This window comes from Tinamus guttatus, unplaced genomic scaffold, assembly GCF_059628265.1.
Source record: "Tinamus guttatus ecotype Peru unplaced genomic scaffold, ASM5962826v1 Tinamus_guttatus_pri_ptg000473l, whole genome shotgun sequence".
NCBI lineage: Eukaryota > Metazoa > Chordata > Aves > Tinamiformes > Tinamidae > Tinamus > Tinamus guttatus.
The window spans coordinates 362,298-389,369 of NW_028289007.1; the positions used below are offsets into that span (position 1 = coordinate 362,298).

Below are 27,072 nucleotides of genomic sequence, written 5' to 3' on the forward strand. Positions count from 1 at the left end.
ATATGTCTGTGATTTAGGGAGAAATTGCCACTGCCGTATTAGGGGACTGAAGGGTTTAATGTGCAGTTGCATCTGATAAGATAGACATAGTCTCTTTTACAAAAGCCTGTTTTACCTGAAATGTTTTAATTTCAAATAAGCAATGCTTGCTTGAGGAAATTGTGCTGGTTACTGATGATTACATTCACTTCAGCTGCTGATTATAAGTCAGGGCAGCCGAGACAGTAATGGGTGAATACAGATCCTGTATGATCGGTAGGGTCCTATGATCCTTCTCTTCAGAAAGAGAGTAATGGTCCATAGTATAAGAAAGTGTGTAACAGGAAGGATCTGATATGCAATCAGGCCCATAAAATATGATTCACATTTGCATCTGCTTAGAAATTACAGGACAGTGCATTAACCTACTTTTCAGTATTTCTTTGATTTTGAAAGGCAGGATAACATTTTAAATTGGAAGGCGAATAGGACTTCACAGATAAAAATCAACGTAATTTGACAGAGAAAACTTGGAAGAAAATGTAATACAATTCTGTCCAAAGGGATAAGGGGAAATATTTTGTGAAAAGGAAAAATTTGGGAACATTATTAAAATGGAACAATCGATCAACCAAAAGGTTATTAGAAATAAAACATTGTAGAAAAATTAGTAGTACATTAGAATACAAGGTTAATTAGTCTCATTTGTATCATCTTAATTATTAAAAGTAATTAGCCCTGAGATACTTAAGGAAGTGTTCTCACTAAATGTTTTAAAAAATGCAAGAGAAAGACTCTAACATTTTGCTTCCAGCAGAGCTTATGTATAAACCCTTTAAAGATGCACATTGCCATGGGATATCTGCATAATAAGTTGCTTTATGAAATGGATGTCCAAAATTCTGCCCTCCTAATGCTGTGAATCACATTTCTAGAGCTGACATTATTCTCTTTCTCCAGGACAGATCAGGGAGACTGAACAGTAATGGTAGCATGAGATTTCTGAATCAAAGCCTGTCTTGAGGCATAATAGGATGTCTAATTGTCTGAAGTCAAAACTGTATCATGCTTTGCCCTTAATGCAGATAGGATAATTTAGATGACATTTAATTAGAGACAAAGCATAGATTAATCCTTACTTAATATCTACAGTAGAAGCTTCCCCCAGGTGCTCAGAGATTGCCCAGTGAATTGGGGGCAAGTATTTAGCCTGCAACTATAGCTAAATAAAATGTTTGCAGCAAACAATTTGCTCAGCCAAGTTTCTTCTTTCCTTCTGCTGCCAGAATGTCATTTCTTCAGGCTTAGTAGCTATTGGATGGAAACCTTTTAATTTTTAGTGCTCATTTGCTAAATTAAAAATACTCAGAATACAAAAGCTTAAATGTTATTGTATAGCTGTAAATGGATATATTAGGTCATGTATTTTTTTTGTTTCCCTGATGGAATGGTTGTGCCCAAACCTCTAGTGCAAATAATGAAATTCCTTTTGGATTTCCATTCTTGTTTGTATCAGTCAACTATTTCACTCAGGTCTTTGTAGAAAGTGACCAAAAGACAGCTACAAAATTAAACACTTTCCTTTCAATGTGAGTAAATATTCATAAGGAAAAAAAAAAGTCCATGTATTTACTGTCAAGTCTTAATGACACTGCTTGATTCATACCCGGGTCACTGTAAGAAAGGTAGGCAAAAGGAAAGTAAGCTCTACTATGGATACAATGTTTTCCATTAACATTACAAACTGATATGGACCAGGGCCATAAATGTAAACCTTCTTTATTTTCAGATAATAATGCCAGGTCTAGTAAATCTCTCTCTTTGTTCTTCAAAAAGATCTGGAGGAGAAGAGTATATCTTTATGTAGCTGAGGCTAATTGAGAGGAGCATGCAGGGAAATGGTAGCAAAAAGGGTTTCCTCAGCTCTCTGCCTAGATCCATTCCAGCAGATTTCAGTCATCTGAGGTAGCAAGATGTTAGCAAGGATGAATCATCCTCTGATGATGAATCTTTCTGTCTCTATAAGCAACCTCAAGTGCCTGAAGTTGTCTGAGCTCAGTCTTAATTACTTTTGAGTGGCTCAAAATGGGAAGACTCTCTGACACCATCTGCACTTGCACCCAGGTGTTGGGTGTCACTGATGTAAGCCTCATTTTCTGCTCACTGATTGTGATGTTTTATATTGTACTTTTTTAGGAAACTATGGGAATCAATAGAGGAATTCCTGCTACTTGAAGAACAAGAAGCTTCTGAGAATGCCAAAGAAAATGAGGGTGATGAAATGTAGGAAGTTAAATACCCTCTACTTCAAATGTATTAAGATCTTGAAGTTGTGCGACTGGAACTTGGTTTTGAAAAACTACTGTGGATCTTAAAATCAAATATATAATGCAACTTCAAAATCAGAAATGTGATTCAATTTTTGCATACATTATTGTGGATAGCTACACTGTGTGCATATATTTCCCCATACCATTTCTAGAAAATGTCTTGTTCTAGTAACTTTTATTAAATAGCAATGTTTTTCTATACAGTTTTCAGTAAGGCGCTGCTCTTATTTAGTCGAGGATCCTTTATTTATGGAAGCAGCAGTGGGTATTAATTAAATTCCCAGGGTGGAGCGCACAACTGGAGGTTATTTATGTAAATTGAAACTGTATCTTGAAAATAAGATTCATGTCACTTTGTGAACATTCTCAGTCGCTAGTCTTGAGTCAGACCTTGAACTATGCTGGAACACTGTGATTCCCTTCTAGTAGCCTTTACAGTCCCCATAACTGGGCTTTTATCTTATGAATTTTAAGCAAGATTTTTCAGAGAACCTGAAAAAACAAATCAGAGAAAAGAATTTTTTACTTTCTACTGAAAGGGATGTTGTTGTGAATGGTAGTAATAAAGTTCTGCTATGAAGTCTGCTCTGTTCATCACTATGAAAGAATGTGAAGAAAAACCAGGAAAGAGAGGCATTATACCAACCACACAGCTATACCTACTCTAAGCTGGGCACAGTGGAGTCGTGTTTCTTCCAATTTAATAAGTTATCAAATTAATTGAGACCATTGGCATGTTCACACTTAGCAAGCTAGACAAATCCAGAGCTCCTGATGCGGCTAATGGATGTATCTGAATCAACTGGAGGGAAAAGGGCTCATAAACTGTACATCTCAATCTGATCAATGTAGCTAGTCTACTGATAATAATCTGGGGGAACTCTCCTCTTAAAGGAAAACAAAGCAAATTTACCTTTTTCAAAAAGGGGATCTTGTTCCTTCTTTTATTCGGCAGAACTGTTAAAGTTATGCCTATTTTTTTTTTTTACTATTGTATTTTTTTTCAAATTTCATGAAAAGCTGTAACTGTAGCAGGTGGTTAAAAAAGGAATAGGCAAGACATCATGTTGAAGAAGTTATGGCATGATGCTGATTTGCTAGGTTTTTGTCTGCTAGGTGCAGACGCATAAAAACCTGTAGGTGCCAAAAGCAACAAGATCTTAGCCTTCTTCCTCTCCCTTCTATCTGCCTCAAGCTTTGGGTGTCCAAGCCTACAGACACCTGAAGACCACATTTAGCAGTGCCTCAGGCCTCACAGCAGTTCAGTGTCTTACTCACATTGGGCTCCCACAGGATCCATCACCAAGGCATTGTTATCCCTTTTTTTTTTTTTTTTTAATCATACGGACATCCTAGAGCATGATTCCATCTTATCCTATTTATTATTATTTTGGTCATTTTTCTTTTTAGAGCTCTAGCCCCTGTCTCCCAAGGAAGAGTACAAGCAGGGGCAGGTAAGGGAACACTGCCTTCATACAGTCTCCACGTTCCAGTGACAGTGTTTTCACCAGCATCTAACCACTTTCTAAACTGAAGGCGTAACTTTGTGATTTGTATAGTTGGATTTGTATGGCTGGAAACCGGGAGAGGTTTCTTCTGTGAATTTGTCTTTTGTGTTTGTTTTCCAGTAGTTTTGCTTTCTAAATCCATTTGAACCTTCAGCATCCACAGTGCTCTGTGGCAGAGTTAGTGTAATATGCAATTGATCTGTGAAGGAAACACCAGTCTTGAGAGTCCATACTTGAGAGCAGGAAGAAATCCAGACCCTGTAGTCTGTAAGCTAAACAAGCAAAGACGAAAATGGAAAACAGAAAGGGAGTGGTACTATCCTCATGATTTGCTGCCCAAGACTTAACTTGGTGGTGGAAAAGTGCCACGGGATGACAGTGGTACCCAGAGGTGAGCAGGATGGAATTTTCTAAGGGAAAGAAGAGTAGCCTGAATTATAACCAATACTATTTAAGACAGAGGGGAAGGAAAAAAAAAAAGACTTGGAAGAAAGCCAGAATCCCTTGGTAATATCTAATCTGTAGAGTAGGAAGTGAAGTGCACATAGCAGCATATGGTGCTGCTCACTGCTGGAGATGGGAATCGGTGGAAAGTGTTCTCTGAATTTGGGTCTGTGGTGCCAGTTCCCATGTCCTGTTTTAGAGGTGAGAAATTGAGAACTATTGAGATTGCCCAGGAAGGCATTCTAGGAGGGTGCCTCCCCGCACCCGCAAATTCCAAATTTAATCTTTTAATCTTTTTTTCTTTTTTCTTCTTTTTTCCTTTGTTGGGGGTGGGAGGAGAGCAATATCATAGAATCATAGAATCATTTGGAGCGATCCGTAATTTGGAGCCTTTCTAATCATTTCAGTGAAATCAGGATGGGGGAAAGAGTGGGAATGTGATTTGAACTTTCTTCCTGGGAAGATGTATGCATTCTTCTTACAAAACAAAGCAGCTATTAAATCAAGTCTGATCTATATTTATGTAAGAGTTCTTATTGGTATTCTGTGAAACAGAATGAGCTTTTTGAACTCGCTAATTATTACAACAGATTTTTAATAATTCTTTCCTTGTAACCATCACTTTATTTTTATTGCATTTATGAAATAAATATAGGAGCTCCCAGAAGGTGAATGTAATATTATTTTGTGCTCACCTTTCATCAGAGACTCTGCCAGAAGTTTACAAACATCAATTAAGTTTCACTATGCGGCCATCTGGGAAATAACTTTTCTTACCCCCATGTTACAGATGGATAAACAAACAGGAGCTAAACTACTTGGCCAGGACCACATGGCAAATTGAGAATAGAGTTCTTGCACTGTCTCCCAGTCCCTCACTTGGTGCTAACCAGTAAGCATGCTGCAACATAATTTATTTACATTTTGATACTGTTTTTTTTTTTTAACAAAGTTGCCATTTTTTTTTCTGAATCATCAAAAACTTGCCAATATTTTATTTTAATACAGCTTTCACTTAGGCTGGTATTTATAGCAAATGTTTATCCTCACCTTTGGTTGCTTCTAACATTTATGTATGCTGTTAATGCAGGATGCAAGCAAGCAAAGTACAAATGTTTTTTCTGTGTTTCCTTTTAAGGCCTGTTTCTACTGCCAACAGTAGCTCTTGGATCAGTTCCTCAGCTTTCCTCCAGTGCCAATTAGTTCTAATTTTCCTTCAATATCTTTTCAATTTTCCAGCCTTATTAAGGTGATGGTTGATAAAAGGCATGCCCAAGAGGGCATGGTGAGGATTTTTTTTTGAGGAGCTGCTCCTTACATTTCATCATGAAGTAGCATTGAGTAGTTAAAAGTTGACCATAGAGGTTATTAAAAGGTCATCTCCATCCTTTATGCATGATATTGATTATGAAGTTGAGAGGACCACCATTTCTTTAGTCACTCCATGACACTGGAGGATTTTTTCTTTTCTCATGTGAAAAACAGGTCATTTTCTTATACTGATGGAAGTGTCTGGAATTATTTCTCCTAGCGGCAAGGGTGGGCCAAAGAAACCTGGTTGCTATTAATGTTCTGATGACTTCCAATTTTAGGAACATTCTCTCAGGAGAAAGCCATCCTTCCCAACATACGAGATTTAGAAATGCCAACTAGTTCTCTCTGTTTGGCACTGAAACAGACAATCATTCGAACAGATGGGTAGGTACACCATGACAATTTTCCCTGTAATAAACAACATTATTATTGCAACGTGTGTCACGTTATACCTCAAATATTGGTTTTGGGAGCTGTTAGCTGAAATCCATTATTACCTTGAAAAGATTGGTTAATGTTAAGTCTGCCGCACATTTGCCCCTGGATAAAATCCAGTCATATGACACATACATTAATTTAATCAGGGTGACTGGAAAAGCATGGTTAACACCTTATCCGTGAATAAAGGAATATGTGAAGAAGAATCTTATAATCATTTTAAACTGCCCAGATGGGACCATTTGCCTCACAAGGGACTAGCAGCCTCTTCAGTCAAGTGCCACCACAGCGCCCAGCTGACTGCTCACCATTTGGGCAAGTGCTAAACACACTAACCATGTCCAAGGGACAGCACAGTCTCCAAAGTGGCAGGTTGAGAGATCAAAGGGCTCTTTTGAAGGAAGAAATGACCATCAAAAAGTGAAGATTGCAAAGCAGTGATTTTGGTGGCGGAGGAGAAAGAAGCAGAAAGGAAAGAATCAAATCCTCTTCTGCTTAAAATCCTATTTCCTTGGATTGTGCTAAGAAAGTACATGCTAGGACTTGAGCACTGAATGTGTCACGGGGTCAGCTACATCTTGAAGGTTCATATGAACTTTAGAGCTGACTAAAGCAGAAGATTTCCTTTTCATCTTCTATTAAAATTTTCTATAAATGTTGATACTCTAATCTCCTTAGCTTTGGTCAGTAAATATTTTTCTTGGTTTGTTGTTGTTGTTGTTTGTTTGTTTTTTTACATTTAACTTAATTTGGTTTGTTTTCAGTTTGAGTTCGTGATGCTAGCAAATGCCAAGATAACTAACTTCTGTGTTAGGAAGTTTAGCATGACTGCCTGATTTTTTTTTTCAGTGTCCAGCAAATCTATTGCTCTAAGTTTCTAAAGGGAATCTCACCACCTGCACAGGTAATAATCTCTTTAGCCACATGAATGCATTTATGAGCTAGTTACACAGAGATCTATGCAGAAGAACCACAGAAGAAGTGGAAGAAGTACAGAAGTATGTGGAAGAAGTACAGAACAATCTGACCCTCAAACAAGTGAGTGGTGACATACACATTTAATTTCTAAGCTGTTTTACAAAATTGAGTAGTGATATTTACTCACTGCACTGAAAAAAAGAGATATAAGTCGTCTTGTAAAACGCAAGACAAGTTTCATGACATCATTTAGACAGTACAAGCTGAGGAAGGAATTTTTGATAAAGGTAAGAATAGAAAGAGTAAATAATATGAAGAAGAGGATATTAAGTGAAAAATTAGAAGATGAAAGACACTGCAGAATTTTTGCACTAACCACAGACAATTCAGTCCCTGGAGAACTGAGCGTCATGTAGGAACATGGACTCTTAGGAAATCCCATGTATCCATATGTAAGCCTTAATGATGAGACTTACCTGAAAACCTTTTTCTTTATTGATAAATCTTTACCTTAACTGTAAATTAAGGAACTAACTCATAACCACCTTGGACATGGATCTGACACTCTCCTTTCCTACTGTGCTTATTGTGTGGATAGTAGCCTTTGTAGTGACATGCTATTTTAGGATACCAACTTGTTACAAAATGGAAACTTGAGGCTTTTCATCTTCTGCATGTTCTTGCACCTCTCATAAAGTGTATTTTATTAGGTCCCCTAATGTCCATATGATTAATGATTTTTATTAGTGCACCCTCCAGGTCTTGGAGGAAGTTTTCATAAGGCCCCTAAGATAGAATATTGCTCTCATTAGATCCAAGGAGAGCAGACCTCTTAATTAGATTCAAAAAAGTATCATCAGAGATTTTGTTAAATGGAGATTAACAAAATCTCTGATGATACTTCTTTTGCAATCTCATTACAGACGGTCTCCTGCTCTCTGAAAATCAATTATAAGTGCCATTTGAATATTGTTTTCTTCCTGATTCTATTCATAAAATGAGAAATCATGTTTAAAAGAAAAATGATCTTTAAGGTTAACATAATTTGTGCAGTGATGACACAGCCTCATATGGTTATTTCTTCCCTCATTCTATTCTGACACATCAGACTGTCCTTAATCAGTAAGCCTCAAGCTCACAAGTTTTTTTTAGTCAAAATAGTGAGTTAGATGCCTGAATCATAAGAAGGCATTGCTGGAACAGTGCTTATGAAACATGATGGAGTTCCACCACTTGAACTGAATCTAAGTTTATCTAACCTCTTCTTAAAACCTTCAGTGAAACAAATTCTCATACTCTGTAGCTTTACCTGATCATGTGTTTTACCTGCCTGACAGACAGCCAGAACAGTTTTTGAAAATGTACCTTCAAATCTTCTTAGCAGCCCATTTCTTGCTTCCTCTCTTTGAGAGAAGACTCTCAAAGGTGCAGAGAGAAGACTCTGCTTATTGCCAGAGTGTGCATTATGCCAGCTAAATGCAGAGGAATGTGAATAACATCTGCTTCCAAAGGGGTGAACCCCATTGTCCTGATACTCAGACTGCTGCCCAGCATCATTTCAAGCCAACAATCCAGCTCTGCAAACAACCCTTTCTTTTTATACCAAGAGGAGGAGTACATAGAGACTCTTCTGAATAACAGTGCTATGGATTAGGAATAATCAGCTGAGGGAACTGCAGACCTACATCAAGGGAAACATGTGGTGCATAGCCACATGGTTAGTGTTTTTAAGACAGATACCACCTGCTTCCACCAAAGATTGCTTTGAAGTGAGAAAGATGTTTGTTGGCAGTAGTCATTAGAGGAAAAAGTCATTTTTGTCTGTAGACTCGATCTGTCAGACTTTCAATTCATATCTATTTTGTATCCTTCCCAGAAGGATGTTTCTTTTCCCTTTCTTTTTGAGTAATGCTTATCATCATACAGTACTATGGGTGGTCTTCCAGCTCTGCAATTACTGCTCTTGATTTTTTGACTCATTTCCCTCAGGAAATCTGTTTCCCACTCGGATGGAAGTAAAGTAAACTTACTTTAGTTACTCTCAAGTTATTTCTCTCAATTGCTTTAGAGCAAAAGACCAACTCATCCCCGTAGATCCTTGCAATGTCAGTCTGTCCCTTACTAGTGACCTAATAGTGACCTAATTCAAGAGAGAGCCCAGCACCATATTGTCCGCTCAGGAGCAAATAAATCCTCATTATTTGTTGTCAGGAACAGAATAGTTATCACAAGTCATTACAAATCTAAGCATGACATGTGATCAAAGTATGGCATGTATTTGTCCAAGTTACTTTTCTAGTTAGTTAAGCCATTACCCAAAATGATTAAATTAGTTACCTTAGAACAGTTGATTTATTCAATCTCTTCTGTTACAATAAACCAAATGGAGGAAGTGGATACCTGTAAGATATTGTAATTAGCAGCTGGTCCTGTTAAGGGGAAAAAAACAACAAATGTATAATGAAATTAGGCAGAGTGAACTAAGTGAATTTAAGGAAGAACATACAAATACTGACTCTGTATGTAGTGAAATCCTAGGTATTAAGTTATCACTACGTATTTCACAATGTAAACAAAGTGATGGACTTGTTAATATGGATATAACTACATTAATAGGTTTTAAACATTTCCCTATATGTGTTGAGGATGGCATTTTAAGAAGGCTTCTGATTCACTGACTTCTAATGGGGCATAGTAACTCTGCCACTTGGATTTTTTTGAAAACTGAACTGTAGACCTGTGAATTTTAAGCTTGCCTGCTGCTTTTACTATTGAGATTTCCAAGTGTTTCCTCTCTTCAAATTTCTGTTTACAAACTTATCTTGTGAGTCTTGGAAGACCTTTACAGTATAACCTCTTCTAACAAGTATTTATGCAATATTGTCCCCTACTCTGCCAACAAATTGTCTTTGGTTGCCAAAGTCTAGTTATTTCCATGCTACATTCTTCAAATTTACCACATCTTTCACTGGCTAAGAAAGCCAATGCTATTTCCTCCTCCAGAAATTTGGAATCTCCATGAAATCATCTGTCTCATTAAGAGCAGTTCAAAGTGTCTAAAATCTCTGACATCCTATCTGTTTGCTTGTTTTCTTAAAGCCTATTATATTCTTCAGGATGCTGTGGCATAAGGCGAGCTCAAGACATGATGGCACTGAATGACATCTGGGAGCAGTCAGTGAACATTTCAGGACCTACAGGTGGGTCAGGAAAGCATCGTCATAGTGCCAGCAGACTGTGGGAGCAGTGAGTGTTATTTTAGGAAAAATTGAGTAGTGGGAAGGAGCTAGTAGAAGTACTAGGAAGGCGTACATAGAAATCATACAGTTTAATGAGACTTTTGAGGGCTGTGAGTCCAATCTCCTTTCTGCTCTTTTGCTAACTTGTTCCCCTCCTTTTTCCCCCTCTGCAGCTATTTGAGGTTTGCAGTCTTCACTCTGCAGCTTCCCCCAATACCCTCAGACCTGCCTTTCCCCCCTGTCCCTGCAGTGTTGCAGGGGGTGTGCAGGAAGATTACTGCGCTGCCGGCCTCATTGCACTGGGGCTGTGAGACAAGCTGCAGCTGTGCCTGATAAAATGGCACTAGCACCTGGGGAAAATGGTAACAAAAATAAGGGGCTGCGCTACCCACTTTTGTATCTGCTTGTGTTATGCGTGCCTAGCGTGTGTTTAAGATTGTAATGACACTTTCTCTTGAAGTAGGTCTAGCAGGCCTGTTCCTTTTATAAGACAGAGCTGAAGTGGAGAACAACTTTCTTCAGGAGATATGCTAATCCCACAAAAATATAACGAGGAAAATGCGCAGTTGTCAAGAGCAAAATGTGCTAATGAGGGTGTCTGTGGCTTGCTGAAAGCTCAAGCTAGGTGAATGCAAGGTAGAAAGCTGCTTTTTCGGGGAAGATGTAGGCTTTTATGTAGCACAGGTACACTTGTATGCTGTGCTGGTTTAAAGAGAGTTCTCATGCACAACTCAGTCTCTCTTATTTCTCTTAAGGGAAGATGGGAGGGAGGAGACAAACTCACATCTAGGTGGGATCCAAAAATGTTCTGAAGTCTTCATGAACTAGCTATTATTAAGGTGCCAAAGAATTACTGAGATTTTAGTTAGAGATATTACAAAGGTAACAAAGTCAGGAAGAAATGGGCTTAAAAAATAGAAAATCACATCGCTAAGACGCAAGGTGCTTCAGTTTGTGTAAGAAGGGTCATAGCAAGGGGTGTCTGTAGAGCAGTAAAGGAGAAGCCTTAACCTCAGGAATGTCAGAGCACACAAACCCATTTTGTCTCTTTGAAAATGTGCATTTAAGTGCATGTTTGCTTTGGTAGGTTCCTGTGAACCTTCACAGTAATGATATGGTGGTGCAGCACCATTTTGTGCTTATGTGTATTATATCAGTTTGACATGCTGGGGTTCAAAACCACCTGGGCTGAATCTTAGCTTTGTTCAGGTGTTCTGTAAGGGTATGAACTTCATAGAGATGTTTCCTGTGCATCATCTTTTTATTTTGTTTTTAAAAAAGATCAACTCCTAAAACCTTTTGATTGTATGTGATAAAGCTCCTTGCCTGGCCTCAGTGCATTACTTTGGGCCTGTTCACAGTGGTAGCATTTGCCAGGACTTGTGTGTGTACTTTCCTTGTTTGGTCTGGTTTGCAGGCTTACTTGTTTTTTGTCTTGTGCTGTGAGCTGACTGCATCTTCCAGCAGCTGCTATGGGGATCTCAAGGCGGTTATGCGACTCCCTGCAGGCTCCCAGGTAGCTCAGAGCATCCCGGGGAGAATCCCGGGGCTGCTCTATGTGGTAGGATGGAGCAAGATGTAGTAGTAACTGTTATTTCCCTAACCATTAGAAATGTAAGTGATTTATGATGATTGAGCAGAACCTTTGCATACATGCTGCTTCTAACCCTGCCACTGGATGCAGGTGCTGTTTTATTCCGTTTTTACAATTTTTGAGACCTGATTTCTGTACCATGCAGGTCTGTACTAAGTATAATGCTACCGTCTGTATTATCTCAATGTAAAAACAGAGGCATCTTAATAGACTTTCTTTATCATTGTTGTAAGTCCCTCTATTCTCAGAGTCAGTCTTGCTAAATGTTGCCTTTTGTTAATATTCTTTAGGTGAGGTGAGGAAATATGTGAAGAAAGGAAGAAAAAAACAAAGGAAAGACACATGTTAAAACAGAATTTGGACAATAGCTGTGTGATGAAATATACTTTAAAGGTTATTTAGGAAAATGTGAGGCCCAACAGGATCCTTCTTGATAAAAAAGATGTTTTTTATTATTCCAGGCTATCGAACCAGGCTGATCCTAGCAGCCTGGATTAAGCTGAACCTTTTTAGTCCTCAGAAGACATAAAATATGAGTGTGGTAAAGGCCTAGGCAGGAGTTATCAAGATGCTTCATCCTAACCTCACTTTGATATAATGAGGTTGCTAAGTACCCTGTAGACATAACTAATTCAGTAGATGACTTCTACTTTTGTATGACTCAAGATAGTAGCAAAAGGCCATGTTCCCCACTGACCTTGCCATGGCGTGGTGGTGTTGCGATTGCTATTTTAATCTTCTATTTTGCACCAAAACACACTTGAGGACTTGTACATCATCAGCCATGGAATTGCCACTATAATAACTTTCTGAAGAGCTCTATCTGGGTTAGCAAGGGCATGTTGTCTGTACCCTAAGAAAGTGGAGTTTTGTAAGCATTCCCCTGTTGCTTTGGATGTCCATGAAAGTTGTGTGTTATGGTGGAATGAAGTTTGATATTCTGCATGTGAAGTAGGCGGATTAGCATTTCCAGGAGACAAAAACTTGGGTAAGTTTCTATATATTTGTCTAAAGTATGTGCATGCATAAAGGAAGTGGTTATTAAACCATATACTATCATTAAGTATGCAAAATAATTTATTAACTTTGTATTGTGGGGGAGAGGGAGTTGCTTTATCATAATTCTCTACAGACTTGAAAGATACATTTTACAGGTTGAAAAACATCATGCTATTATCTTAACAAATGTTGCTATTTGCTGCAAAGTCCAAGTACATTTGAACACAAGACACAGGCAGCATGTTTATGTCATCTCGGGGCAACCGCAGGGAGGACTTCTAAGGCTGCGTGCTCTAAGCAGCCAACCATCATCCATAATTGTAGGCTTCCTTTATTAACCCCTGTGACCAGGATTCTGCTGGATATGAAATGAGACACATTAAGTATTTATTGAGATATAATAAAAATGCATTTTCCCAAACAGAAGTTTTACCTACCGTCTTACAGGCTGGCTCTGTGAAATAAAGCAAAGGAAAGATCAGTGTGCTGGAGACTACTAGCCACAGGAAAAAAAAAAAGAAATACAATAAATCTACAGTTGAAAAGGACTGTCAGAAAAAGGCAATTAGTTTAACAACGTGCCTAAATCTGTGTAAGAAACACTAAGCAAAATAATCACACTCTCTTCTTGAACTTTTGCTGACTTCTGCCAGAACTGATGCCTGAAACTAGGATGAAATTGCTTTGTTACAGTAACTTTCATATATTTCTGTTTTAACCAGTTGTGATTTTTGTATTGTATAGATGACTGAACAAAACCTGCTGTTATGTTTAGAGATATGCAAAGTATTTGCATATGAAGCTAGTCAAAAGTCTGTTTCCGGCATTTTGAAAATAGGCCTCCAATGTGGTTAATTAAAATGAAGATCCATGCCACCTGATACTTAATTGTATGATGAGGCCACCGAGCAGTAGGAGGAAGGAAAATGATAGTGTTATAACCATGAGAGATAATACAGGCACAGATGTTTTGACGGAGTATTAACTTAATTGAGGGTAATGTTCACCCATCTGGAGAGGACAACCAAAACTGATGCTGTTATTTTGAGACTTCAGAGGTGTCCAAGCACTGTGCTGGCACTCGGCGGTAGGGTGATTTATTTTATTTATTTATTTATTTTTGGCTGACCTGAAAAGCCGCTTACTGGATTCTGTGTGGAGCTGAATCTCTTCTTCCTCTTGCCTTCCCCTAATGGTGTTACAAAACCCAAAGGTGTTCTCTTGTTCTCCAGGAGAGAATAATTTTATTTTGTGTGTACGTGCATTAGAGCTAAGTAAATGCTTTTCTGTGGTTGTGCCTGAACTCTTCTATTGTAAAATTGTTTTTGGTTCTGTTACTATTTGTGTGTGTGAAAAGTGCCTTCTCTCAGGAGAAAACCTAAAACTTTAACTGCAAAAACCCCCACAAAATACTGCCCAAAAATCATGCTGCCAGCTGAGATGTTCTATTTGTTTTTTTAGTAATGGTATGCTAGGAAGTTGTAGGTTTTTTTTTTTTTCTCATTCACTTATTTTCCAATGTGGACCTTTCCAACAGGACTAGGATCCCACGATTCATAAAGTTCTGAAACTTCTTAAGCATGAAAGTAGTGGGACACTCTGGGAAATGAAGCAATCTGGCCAGAAAGCCCAATGTATCTGCTGAGAATAACCCTGAAGGCATTTAATTAAAACTCCCAACAGGCAACATCTACATACAACCAATTTCCTTTTTGGTGCACTCTTGAAATTCCAGCTTTCTGATAGCTTTTCTTTCCTTCCTTTGGGTAAAAGACCATTCTCTAGTGAATATGTAAACACACCCCATGGCTGCTATGTGAAAACTTAGAAATTTCCATGTCACTGCAGTATTCCCGTCAATTCTAGAATAAAGAGAAGCATCAAAATTGTAATGACAGTCACGTGTGTGTGTGTTTGTGCTTTAGCAGCCTACAGGCAAATACCATATTTCAGTGGCACTGAAAGGTGTAAGTACCATGCAGTGGAACTGGCCTAGTGCTTGAGTGGCAATGCTACATGATTCAGCTCTTAGCTTAAAGGTGTTAGTGGAGGGATTTGTGTGGGCTGAGTAACTACTAAACAGTAGCTTGATGTAGTTTGACTGTTTTGCTCCAGATTGGCAGGTCTGCAGTAATGTAGAGGAGTAATGGCATTTTTTTCATTTTTTAAAAACTTCCCTCCTGATACTATTGAGTGAGCACAGTTAAAATCTGTTTCAGCACACCCTGTACTAATTTTCGAACTTGATGGAAAATTTTAACACTGAAAATTCAAGTCAAAGAAGCCTATGTTTCAAAGCCTGTGGGAGATTATTATATTTGCTGAAAATGAAACTTAAAATGAAAGACTAATTTAAGCAGCAGTAACGATTTTGGTGTCTCCATTTCATGTTAAAGGTTTCATAGCCTGCTCCTAAAGCTCCCCAAACCCAGTTTTCATACTGGTTGCAGTAAATCCCACTTGTATACTTAGTTATTGTCAATGAAGAAAGAAGGAGAGTAGTGAGTTCACTTAAGGAGGAAGAATAAATCTGAAAGGCATGCAATGTGCTTGATGTTGAGTTCCTAAGGGAAGGGGAGAATTATGGGAATTTTATTTACTACTTACTACTGTGTGGAGAGATAGCGAAATGAGTATGGCTGAAAGTATTTTTTTTAACAATAAAATAAATATACATTTTAAAAAAGTATTTTTAAACAATAAATAAAGCATACCGATGGAGCCAGGAGATCCTGACAGAAGGTATGAAAGGACCTTTGCAGCTCTTTTAAGCAGTTTTTAAGGGCCAGAAAAGCTGAATTGAATGGAAGGAGCATGATGTTGGGCAAGTAAAACCATAGAAAAGCTCAGATGGTCATGGAGGATCTGCACTCCTAATGCTGGGAATGGTCACTGTGTTGGGGAAATGGATTCACTTACTCAGCCTGCATTTTAGTAAATATCTTCAGGTCCAAAATTGGATGTACTTGGGAGTCAAAGAATTATCTATACTAGGGCTTAACATGTCTAATTAAGAAGGTGTCTTTATGCATTTGTATTTTGCAGTATTTTGGTAACAAGTTAGTCTTAATTGAATGAGTACCAATTACAAAGGTAATCATGCTGCCCTTTAGATGCAAGGCAAGTTAGTGAGAATCTGGGCTGAGGGACCAGCTGTGGCAATGAATCCTTAGGGAACAGCTGTGCTGAATAATGTGATGTCTTGGAGGCCAGGCAAAAGGCCAGGCTGGTGGAGGAGAAGTCCCTTGTAGGCTGTTAAGGACATGGATGCCACAGAGGGTGGACGAGCCCTTGGCCCTGAGTGGGGAGAGGATACCAACCCCCTTGCTGATTGCTCTGCAAGGTACCACTGGGGCTGGTTAGCCTTTTGATTTAACTGAAAGTGACTGGTTTTATGTTCCTAGATGTGAAAACCTTAGTGTGGATCCAACTGTTTTAAAGGGAAGTGAAAACAAGTTTAGAGTAGTATCACGCACACAAAATTGTGCTGCTTGAATATACCGGTAAAACGGGAGAAAGAGGAGAGTGCTTATCCTTTAAGATCTATTAGATAGTTAGTTTTACTCTCGCATGACTGTGATGTCCTGCAGAGGATGTTTTTTGTATAAGCAATAATTGTACTCGCTGCTGAGCCTCTATCATCAGGAAAATTCCCACTTTCTAGAGAGCAAATAAAACCCTTCTTGGTCTGTTTTCATGGGAAGTTCTCTGGCTAAGGCTTGTCTTTGAGCTCGGTGTAAAACAATGCTTGAGGGCTTTGATCAGATATGGACTTGTCTGAAGTTCTAGAAATTTCATATTATTGCCCTAGAAAGTTTGGCTGTGTTCACAATATTTCACTGAAATTGTTTTCGTGTTTTAATTGTATATTAAGGGCTTTTTAAAACTCAGGAGGTGTAATTCAGATATTAAGAAGTAGCCTGAACTTGAAAGGAACAGATGAAGTATCTTACTCTTCAGTTTTCATGCTATTTGTAATAATCAAATGCTTCTGTCAAAATATTTCACAACATAAGCAGAAAATGTGGACTGGGAAGTAGATGTTTCAATCTATATTACCTAGCAGGGAGAATTTTAGCTTTTGTGTTACATCAACCTGAGTCATTAATAGCTGTAGGTATCACTACAGACTTGTCATGAAATATATAATTTTTAGGATGTTTTACAATATTAAATGTTTAAAATTCAGAGTGTTTTACTGTGGAAAATAGGAAGTACTGCCTGTTTATGCAGGCACACTCCTGCCTGCATAGCTTTTCTTGTGGCATTGTAAGCCAGCAGTCTACAGAGAGCAAAGACAGGGCTTTGTTTTAGGGAATAGCATTTGCAATGAATCGTATCGATGTTCAGATCAATTTGAATCTGTTCAGAATTATAAAATCTCTATTTCATGCTTAACAAGCTCAAAATTTTATTTTTTGCACTGGCAAACTCACTTCTGTTATTTCACTTGTCATCTCTTTCATACTCTTAACGTATTTAGGTTGCCATGTCCTCATGTGATAGAAAGTGTCTTTCAAAAAGTATCGACTAAATAAATTCATCAAACCTGAACTGTGCATTGTTAAAGGCAACTTTTAATTTGTAAATTCTATGTCTCGGTGTCCCTTTGTAAGAAAAATTTATGAGTTTTATTCGCTATTTGGTGCTTTTGAGGGATATATGTAAGAAAAAACTAACCAAATCACTACAATTCTATTTGTGAGGATTTTTTCTTATTTTATTGGGTCTAAATAAAGAAATATAAAAGATCTCTGAATCATAATGTCATATTCTGGCTGGCAAATTCCTCTGTAAATGGAACCACTATTTCTGTTTTGGTATTCTTCCCCCCCGCCCCCCCAATGGGTCTTGTATTTTGTGTTCTACCTGTTGTGGACCGTTCTGTGATGTCAGGTGAATTTTGTTCTGGAATCACATAACCCAGGAAGTGTTTTTAAAGTCTTCCTGACAGTTTTGTAGAAACTTCCCCACCCCGCTCTAAGAATTGCTTAGGATGAGGGATGCCTTAAACCTCTTTCAAAAGAGGACTTTAGACTTTGTCACACTTCCCAGTTAAGAGGTTGAGGGAGGCAACTTACAGTGTCTGTTATCATCAGTTCATGCAGGATGTGCTTGTGGAAGTGCAAGACAGATTGAATCTCAGTAACAAAACAGTATTTATGAACCATATACTTCAGATGAAACTGTTTGTTTATTAGTTTCGTTCACCAACTGACTCTGTACAGTTTCATGGATAAAATGATCTTGCTACTCAAACTAAAGTTATAATTATTGTTATTCTATAGATGGTTACTATTCTGTTTGGCTTTATTTGATGTGTTGCCTTCTGTAAGTGTACTAACTGTAGGAAGAAGGACTTCCCTCAGACATTAGTTCCCAGGAGAGCCTGTATAAGAGTGCACGTTGAGTGCATTTCTCTCTGTTTAGAGATTTTTAGGCTTTCTGGGCTTGCCATTTTGGGGCCCTTGACATTTTTCCTGCCCAAGCACCCCCTGGGCTGGGATGCTGGACAAGGGCAGGGAGCAGTAGGACATAGCCAAGGTGGAAAGCGGGGTGGGAGTGCACCAGGGCTGCCCTCTGCCAGGGCCGTACTGCCAGGTAGGGATACATCGAACTGGCAAGAGAACAGTTTTGGTGCAGAAAAATGCAGTCCTTACTGTCACAAGTTGTTGCCACTGGTGTTGACCAGGAGAGCAAAGGCAACGGGATGTTACACGTGCTGTACATGTGCCACTTTCAGTGGGATGAGCTGTGTGCTTTTGCTTGATGTTGTAATACTTAAATTATTTCAGGATTGGAATTAAACTTTCCCAGTTAGCTATTTCATAGTCTTTCAGAAAGCTGTTTACAAAACTCTGTGCTTTGAACTGAATAATTGTGTATGCTTCTGGAGCCTGCTTATGTCATGACACACTCCCTGAAGCACAACATCTGAATTTTATATCCATACAGTGAGATGTATGTAAAAATTTCATTAAGAGAGGAAATTTCAGTGTGCTTCTGTACAGATACCATTATTCACTCCAAAGTACAGTCCATGTTCTGCTTATTTACCAGATTTCAAAGAAATGAATTGCTGCTGATTGCATTATTTGGCTATCAGTTGGTTTTATTACTTTGCAGGGAGGGTGAGGGGAAGTCTGAGAAAAGTCTTTTGTAAAACAGTGGTGCTCCTGATGCATTTATTCAAGCTCAGGCTGGTTCTTATTGAGCTCCCATGAAGTGGTGATATTCTGATACTTTGAAGAGCAAGGAAGAAGTGAATTGGCTTTTACCCTGGGATGGGAATTATTGCATTTTGTTTCTCTGGCCTTTTTCATGCTGAAACATGTACTCCCAGGCATAGAATAATTTAATTTGAGCCTTCTTTTCCTAGAAAAGCCTGCCAACTTCTCTTACCCCTGAATTGCTCCCTTTTCCATTTTAAACTTCTTCCAAGAATCCAGTCCCTCCATCCTATTTAGGGCACAATCAGTATCCAGCTGCTGCAGTCATTTGTACTGCACATCATTTTTCACCACTCTGCTCTTTGTGTCATGTCAAACATGAGCTGTAGCTTTTCTCTTAAGGCCTGCCCGCCCTTTTTGGCAGCCCTGAAAGCTTCACTCCCACCTCCAGTAGGTATCCGGTGCTGGCAGTGCCAAACTCTCAGCCTGGTTTTTCATATTTGAACAAGTACTCCTGTGCTGTCTCCCATTAGCGTAGGTACCTGTGAGTTATTCCAGCACTTGCCTTGGATACTACGAAGTGACTTCATTGCTCTCTTTCAAAGCTCTGCTTGCAATGCTCCTTAAAGCTTCCCTAATACTTAGCAGGAACTTGGCAGAGCTGAGCTGCTGAATGGCCGACATCATTAGCTGCAAAGCCCAGCAAGATTTTCTCCTTGCTTCTGATGCTGCCCCGTGCACCCCTTCACCTGTGTTGAGCCTGAGAAGTGAGGTTGGAGCTGGATGCTCGTGTTTGCTCAGCTACACAGCTCTGCTGTGGGCGATGTGACCGGCAGCCTGGAGAGCTAGGGCACGGCGAGGAATGGGTACCACACTTCACTGCTGGAGCATCTCTGTCCACTGCCCTGCTCTTGTGCTCTTTCAGTCTAATTTCTGTTCTGAAGAGGCAATATTGCACTGGTGGTATTATAAAAATAATTATATGCATGCACACATTTCACATAGTTAGGTGTGAGGAATGAAATGGGCAGCTTTGCTCTGGGTTGTCTTCCCAGCATGACAGGTTCATGTGATCTTTGTCTAGTTGTCTAGTTACTACTTATTACTTTTTTTTTTCCTGATATCAAACATGAAGACAACTTAAGCATAAAAATGCCAGTTATTTTATGAGCTAGTTTCTCCTTTTTCTAGCTATCGTTTATACCGTTAGCTGTTCCTTGTACCTAGTTTGTCAGTGAATGAAAAGAATACTTTCAAGTTACATTCTCAAGAATTGATAGAAAATCTAAGCCCTTCCCACATATCGGACTTCACAAGGGCCTAACAAGACTGATGTGTGCTACTTGAAAAAGAAATTATAATAAAAAGTCTTTGATGAAAATGACTTCTCTCAGTCATGTTCCTCATACAAATGTTAGACTTTTTTGAAGGACTTCTGTGCTTTTACCATCTAAATGCTAGTCAAACTATTTAATTATTAAACACTAATGGCTAGAAAAAATACATTAATTATGTATCCCCTAGGCTGCAAAAGGAAGCTATTTTAATAGCCTACCAAATGATTTAGTATGCATAAACCTTAACATTTAATAATACCACCAAGAACGCTTCTTAAATGTTTCCATGTTCCTGTCTTGTCTAGTTAATATTAAAATGTTAGCGCACTAGTTCTGGTTGTGCTTTCTCTTTGTTTGTTTAGCAGTTCCTGGTTGAAGCATCACTACATCTCTTGAGAGTAAAGAGGCTGTCTGGTGTAGATGCCCTGGGATCCCAGGCTACCTCGGAAGCAAGGTGCAGAAATGATCTTGAGCGAGAACAGAACATGAAGAACACAAGCTATTGTTTATCACCAGAAAATAAACAGAGCAGGGTGTGGGAGGTATTATCTGGACTAAAGAAAGTTGCATCCCGCAAATATGTGTTTTCATGCTTAACTAAAGCAACGAAGATGGTTTTGGCTTGAAGGGATGTGATTTGGACCAAATATTCTAATGCCTTCTAAAATTCAGTTCTAGAAAGACTTCTTGAACTTGAGAGCATGATAAGCTATTTGCGCCCCTTAGACACAAAGCCTATGGGGAAGCCTTTAAAATGAGCTATATGCTATCCATTAAAGTCCAGAAATATTAATTCTAAACTAGGGAACATGTAAATATAGATTGGTCTGTGTGACATTATCTTTGCCAGAACAAAACCTGTATTTGTGTTGATATTTCAAATTTAAAAAATGATGTTTGAATGAAATAGAAGAAAAGTTCTGTCAAGGAAGACTGCCATTTTTCAGTTAAACTTGCCCACCTCCCTGGTGGTAATGTTGAGATGTACAGGCACTGGGGCATTCTTTCATTGATAAGCACCCGTGTCAAATACTGATACCAAGGCATTCTTAAGATCCTGGAAACAGTTATTTTTTTTGAAACTTTTGTACAACTCTTCTGTTAATTGCCCTGCTTATTCATGGGAGGAATTATGTGTCACCTGTTTCTCCTTCCTACCCCTGCAGGTATTTTGGAAGTGCCGAAGAAGTCCGAGATGATGGACTAGGTCATGACCAATTCATGTGACCTCTTCCTTCAGATGAAGCACAGTGCTCTTAATAAATAATCATGTGAATTCTCCTCTGAGGCATCACTTTTAGGGAAAAATATTTACTGGTTAAGGGAATAAGGACAAAAGCTTGTTCTGTGCTAGCTATGAAATGGCAATCTCACTAAGTGAAAGAATGCCAAAGGCAAGGTCTGTCAATATTGGAGATAAATAGTCTATTTATTCAACAAATTGTTATCTGTTTGGTTGCTTTTAGCAGTATTTTGTGTCAGGAGGTGGAGGATTTTGAAATGCTCCTCTGAGTAATGCTTGTGTTATGTGATCAGTTGGTGCTTTTGAAATGAAAAGTGACGGCTAGTTACCTCACTGCTAGTATTTCCCACTTCTTCTTGGTCACTGAGCCAGAGGATGTATGAGAAGATGACTTAGCATCTTCTGTCTCTCTCCTCCTGGATCCCCAAAGCTCCCTATAAGCTGTAGGATTGCTCATTCTGCTGTCTGTCCTTACTGGACTTGCTGAGGACCATGACACTGTGCTGGCACACCGAGCTGTGACACTGGTGTGGCGGGGACCCTTCTGCTTATCCTGTTCTGCTGCTGTGGGGCTGGAGATTCAGTCGAGGGGCAGGCAGTCACCTGTGGTAGTCACTGCCTGTAAACCGCTTGGTTGTGATACATAGTTAGCAAAAAAGCAGCAGTCGTTTTTGACAAGAAACTTTCTTTAGCATTAGTGGGAACCAAGATAACAGAGTTTTAGACATAAAGGGGCATATTCTTGTCTTGATGTGTGAGGTACTAGGATTTGTTTGTAACCTGCTTTTCAGACTTTGAGCTAGAATGAATGTATGTCTTAGTGACATAAGTGCCTTTTTTTTTTTTTTTACCATTTAGCTTGTGCTGGGGATGGGCCCACAGAGAATGTGGTTACTTATCTGAAACACCATCAGCATGGGTGAGACTGATCTAGGTTGTGGAAGAGAGTATTTTTGTTTTGTTTTAAGAACTATACACTCTTGTGACCAGAGGAGGAAAGTGCCTAAAATACTAATTACAAAGAAGCAGTATTCTAGTTTTGGCGTGCTGCTTGAATTTTTTGGCCAATGTTCTGGTACCCTTGTGTAGACAGTCTCCGGGATTACAAGGAGATGGTGCGGAGTCAGGGTTAAATGGAGCCGAGAGCTGGGAAGGAGCTGAAAGGGGAAAGCTGAGAAAGAACTGGGAAGGAGCTGAAAGGGGATTCGCTAAGGAGCGATGCGAATAAGCTGCCTGTTTTGTAGATCTAGCTGCAGCTAGCAGAAGACTAGCATGTGTTAGGTATGGCTGTGCCCATGAGGCAAGAGATACCAATTCTGAGCCTGGCTTTTTTTTTTTTTTCTTTTTTCCTTTCTCTCCTCCTTTTTCTTCCTGTTGGTCTTTGAGACTTGTGACAAAAAATGTTGCACTTCTGCTTGCTCCGGTGGGGAAAGAAATAATTATAAGGAACATAGCCTTGTACCTCAGCTCTAAATCCAGTGTTATTCTAATGTTTTTAGTGCTCTTGAAGAAAAACAAGACTGGTAAGACATCTACATGTCAACCTTCCTCTTTTCTGTATGGAAATGAGACTTAAGGGCATATAAAGAAACTCTTCCTCTCCATAGACATGAGGTTTTCAGTAAGAAAGTAATAGTAACAAGGGAGTTGGGAAGAAGGAGCAAAAAGACAGCATCTACCTCGCTGCAAACACAAAATGCATTTAGATTTAATAAAGGCAATGAGTGCAGGGATGGGACTTGAGCAAGTGGAAAGCCTTGATGGATCTGACAAGCCTTTTCTTTATTCTCTTGAGCTAATTGTGTCATTTGACAGGCTGGCATCAGGGTACAGTGAAATTCTGACAGGCTAATTTGAGCTTGTGGTTCCAATGAAACATACATACGGCACTCATTATATTTAGTGACAATCAGTGTCATTTTCTGCTTAAATGTAGACGGCTCAATACACTTATTCAGCTGCCTATCTGTAAATGAAGCAAGCAGCCCTGTGATGAAGGGGAAGCAAAAGAGTTAGGTCAGGGAGTCTATTTGTGCTCCTCACAATGCCTGGGGTTCAGAAAGAGGGTGGGAGGTTGAATATTAAGCTGATCTGAGTGAGAAAGGAAGAAGGGGAGACAGAAGGGTAATTGCCATAATCTGCCATTTGATGTGGTAAAGTGAGAGGACTTTTCCTTTCTACAGTAATTGAGCTAGGGATTGAAGGGACTGGTGACAAAATCATCCCTGCTTAGCAGAAGCTGCCTCCTCGACGCTGAGAAAGCACAGAACGACTCATCATCGCCTAATCTTAACAAAGCTGCAGCCTGCAATGCTTTAAAGTATGCAAAATGAAAAGAATTAGTTGCTTAAAGGGCGACCTGAAACATCTATGGCATGATGCCACTGTGGTAGGGTAGAGAATTGACAGAGATGACCACCACTAGGATTTATGTAAATGTCTGGCTCCCCGAAAATACTTGGCTATTATTCAGAAATAATTTTATTAATGTAATGGCTGCAAGAATATCTGGAATCCTCCTTAGTCTGCAAGCATTTCAGGAGTGCAGGAGGTGATATGACAAATGTCCTATCTGTGAAATTCCTCGAACCTGTGTGTAAGAGGAGATACCACCCACCTACTGGTGGTGGAGGGAAGCAGGGAGAAAGATAATTTAGTTCCATGGATCTGTGGAGATTAAAGACCCTTCAAGACTCTATGCTGCAAGACTACTTCAATTTGAATTTGCTCAATATATGAGTTAAATCTGATTCTGATTACCAAAGAATATAAACCTATTGATTCTTCTGAGATTCCTCCTATGGGTCAGTAGCATTGTTGAGGCACTCCACATCTGACTTTGAGGCAAATGTCACTGAGAAGAAGAAAAAAGTGTGGTATGCAACTTCCACCTTAACTGCAGTGACAGCTGAATTTATAATGACATCTGAAGCCAGATTTGAAGATTTGTTCCCTCTATGGCTAAGGCTTACTGTAAGGCTTACTCTTACTGTAGTTTGCTTTAAAGACTAGCTTTCTGAGCGAGTACAAGGGGAGGTGGAGAGAAACCACATGCTTGTGCCCATAGCATGAACGAACTACACAGCACAATTGGAGCTTCTACCTGCACTCTGTGGGCAGGCTAAAAACAGGTTGGTCCAGTTGTGAAGTGTGAAGAACTAATAAAGAAATGGTGTCTGGCTAGTGCTGGCTGACTGCTAGATGGCAAAGGAGGCAGCGCTGCCTCTTGGTGGGTATTGGGCAGGACAGCCCTGCGCTGCTGCAAGGTGGCACTTTCAGCTGCCATCCAAAGCTGAGGGAGTCCCCGTGCATGCAGGTTGTCACCCTGCAAGAAATCATCATTAATATTGGAATTCTGCAATTCGAAAGCAAAGTGATAAATAATGAAGAATTAAAACCCCTGAAATTCATTTTCTGTTATTTTTTTTTCTTTTGATTTCCTTCTGCTTAATGTCATCTCTGTGCAGATATTCTCTAGCACATTTTGTTTGAGGACAGGAGGACCAGACAAATGTCCCATGAGGACCTACTGAAGAGGGAACACAATTTTTCAGTGTAGGCACATGTTGCTTGTTATATCATCATATATATATCATGTATATCATTTCCAGTAACTCTGGGTTAGGACTTGACTTGACCCTCCACTTACTTTGTTACATCATCTTTGTCTTGCTTAATGTTATATTTTTAGCACTATTAAGCTATAAATCTAATCAAATACGGATTCCATGATATTCCTCCCTTTCCAATTTTTAATTTTTTCTGTCACTAGAAATGAGATTTATTTGTTGGAGCAAACATAGCTATTCTGTGAAACTGTAGATGCCTAAAGTAAATATTAATTAATACTTATTGCACCAAAGAAAAAAAAAGATCATTTTCCTTAGTCATCGCTAAGTTTGTTATGATTAATACTCTAATATGGTTTTTAAAAGCACAAGATGTAGATGGGTATACATTTTGGCATCTGGTCTTTCTGTTTATGTGGCATAACCAAGCAGGAGTTCCAACAAATGGTAAGCAAGGATGCAGGAAGCCTGCACTGAGCTCCATAATGACAGATTCATGTAGAATGACAGTCTCTGGCTTTAACCTCCAGTGTACTATTAGTTTCTTGGTTTAACAATTCAAAAATTCACTTGTTTCTTTGAGGGGGGAAAATAACCCCTTACACTGCAAAACTTATGCCTAGATTTCACGGAAACTTAGTGGTATTTGGATCTGGAGTCTAACTTTGAACCCCAAGTATTATGGGGGCAGGACTTTTTTTCTTATGTCCTAAAAGCCATTCCTTTCAAAAGTGGCTATGTTATTCAAGATAAGGAAAATGTAACTGGTATCTTATCTAGTGAATTTGACATTTTTTTCAGTAAGGTTTATTTAGTGTTAAAGTATAAAAATGCTCCCTGAAGATTATTCTCTGTCTTGCATCAACACAATCTTGCACTTCTTTATAAGGTTATGTTGATTATGTGCTAATGTGCTGATGCTGTCACTCAGAATGAAGATCCACATTTTAATGCTAATTCACCGATTTCAACTTTAGAGAGATCCCAGTGCTTAGCTCCATCAATGCAAGTTTGTGTGACATATGTCACATTTTGGAACTGATCCAACTAGGTGTTGTGCTGTAAACACCTTGTTTCCCCTCCACTGTTCAGAGGCTGAGATGTAATTTATTCCAATCAGGATGTACTTTGACAAGCCAGCTGAATGGGATGCAGCTGCTGTTAAATATTTCCATCTCCCCCTGCATTTCAGGTTTTCCCAGATGTCATCATCTTCAGAGCTCTCCATGCTGGAGCTGCAGGCAGCTTTGCCAAGGGTTGGGCGGAAGGGGGAGTGGAGAGGGCTGGAAGGAAAAGCAGCCCATTACGCTTATTATAGAGAGATGGTCAAAAGCTTTGGATCAGAAAAGCCTCCTCCACTGATGAATAACTAATCCACTTGGATACTAAATCCGGTGTTCATTGTCCATTTGATGAACGCTTTGAAAATTCTATATGGGGAAAGACATTTTGTAATAAGATGAATACTCGGAAACAGCGAAGCAATCTGCCTTTTAAAACCAGGGGTGCAACTTGAGCTGAAATCTGTTCCTTTTCCTTTCAAAGGACAGAAATTTTAAATGCCGATATATTTCCCTCTGCTGCACAGTCCTAGCAGGTAATGAGCACTGCAATAGATTTCATGTATCAAAAGCGATGCCTGCCTCCTAAACCTGTCCTCCCTAGCCAGTCAGATTTTTTTGCTGGATAATTTTTTGAGGAAGTTATATATAGTTTGTTATTGTCATTTTGCCCTGGAACCGTTATAAAAAATATTTTCACTGTGACAATATTAATTCAATGTGTATGACTGCACTGGAAAACATGTACACATTCAGTCAATTAGCACTTGTCTGCTTTTGGAAAGGGTTTTTATGTCAAAGCAAGTTTCAAAGCAGGTTCATTCTTGAACTGTCACAGTTTATGACAAACAGAAATCAGAATTATTCCCTCGGGTCTGTTGAAACAGTATCAGTGTGCAAATGATTGTATGAAACTGTCTGCTTATTCG

The 27,072-nt window shown here is 39.1% G+C and overlaps 1 protein-coding gene across 1 annotated transcript in view; it reads left to right on the top strand.

Annotated features, from left to right (window-relative positions):
- The window catches only part of CUNH6orf118 (chromosome unknown C6orf118 homolog), a 44,625-nt gene extending 18,170 nt beyond the window's left edge, over positions 1–26,455 (top strand). Inside the window, exons 9-12 of the mRNA XM_088532998.1 lie at positions 2,176–2,262; positions 3,720–3,763; positions 5,854–5,959; positions 26,275–26,455. Of these exons, the coding sequence (XP_088389124.1) occupies positions 2,176–2,262; positions 3,720–3,763; positions 5,854–5,959; positions 26,275–26,455 (418 nt within the window). The remainder of the gene's footprint in view (positions 1–2,175; positions 2,263–3,719; positions 3,764–5,853; positions 5,960–26,274) is intronic.
- The last annotated feature ends 617 nt before the right edge of the window (positions 26,456–27,072 follow it).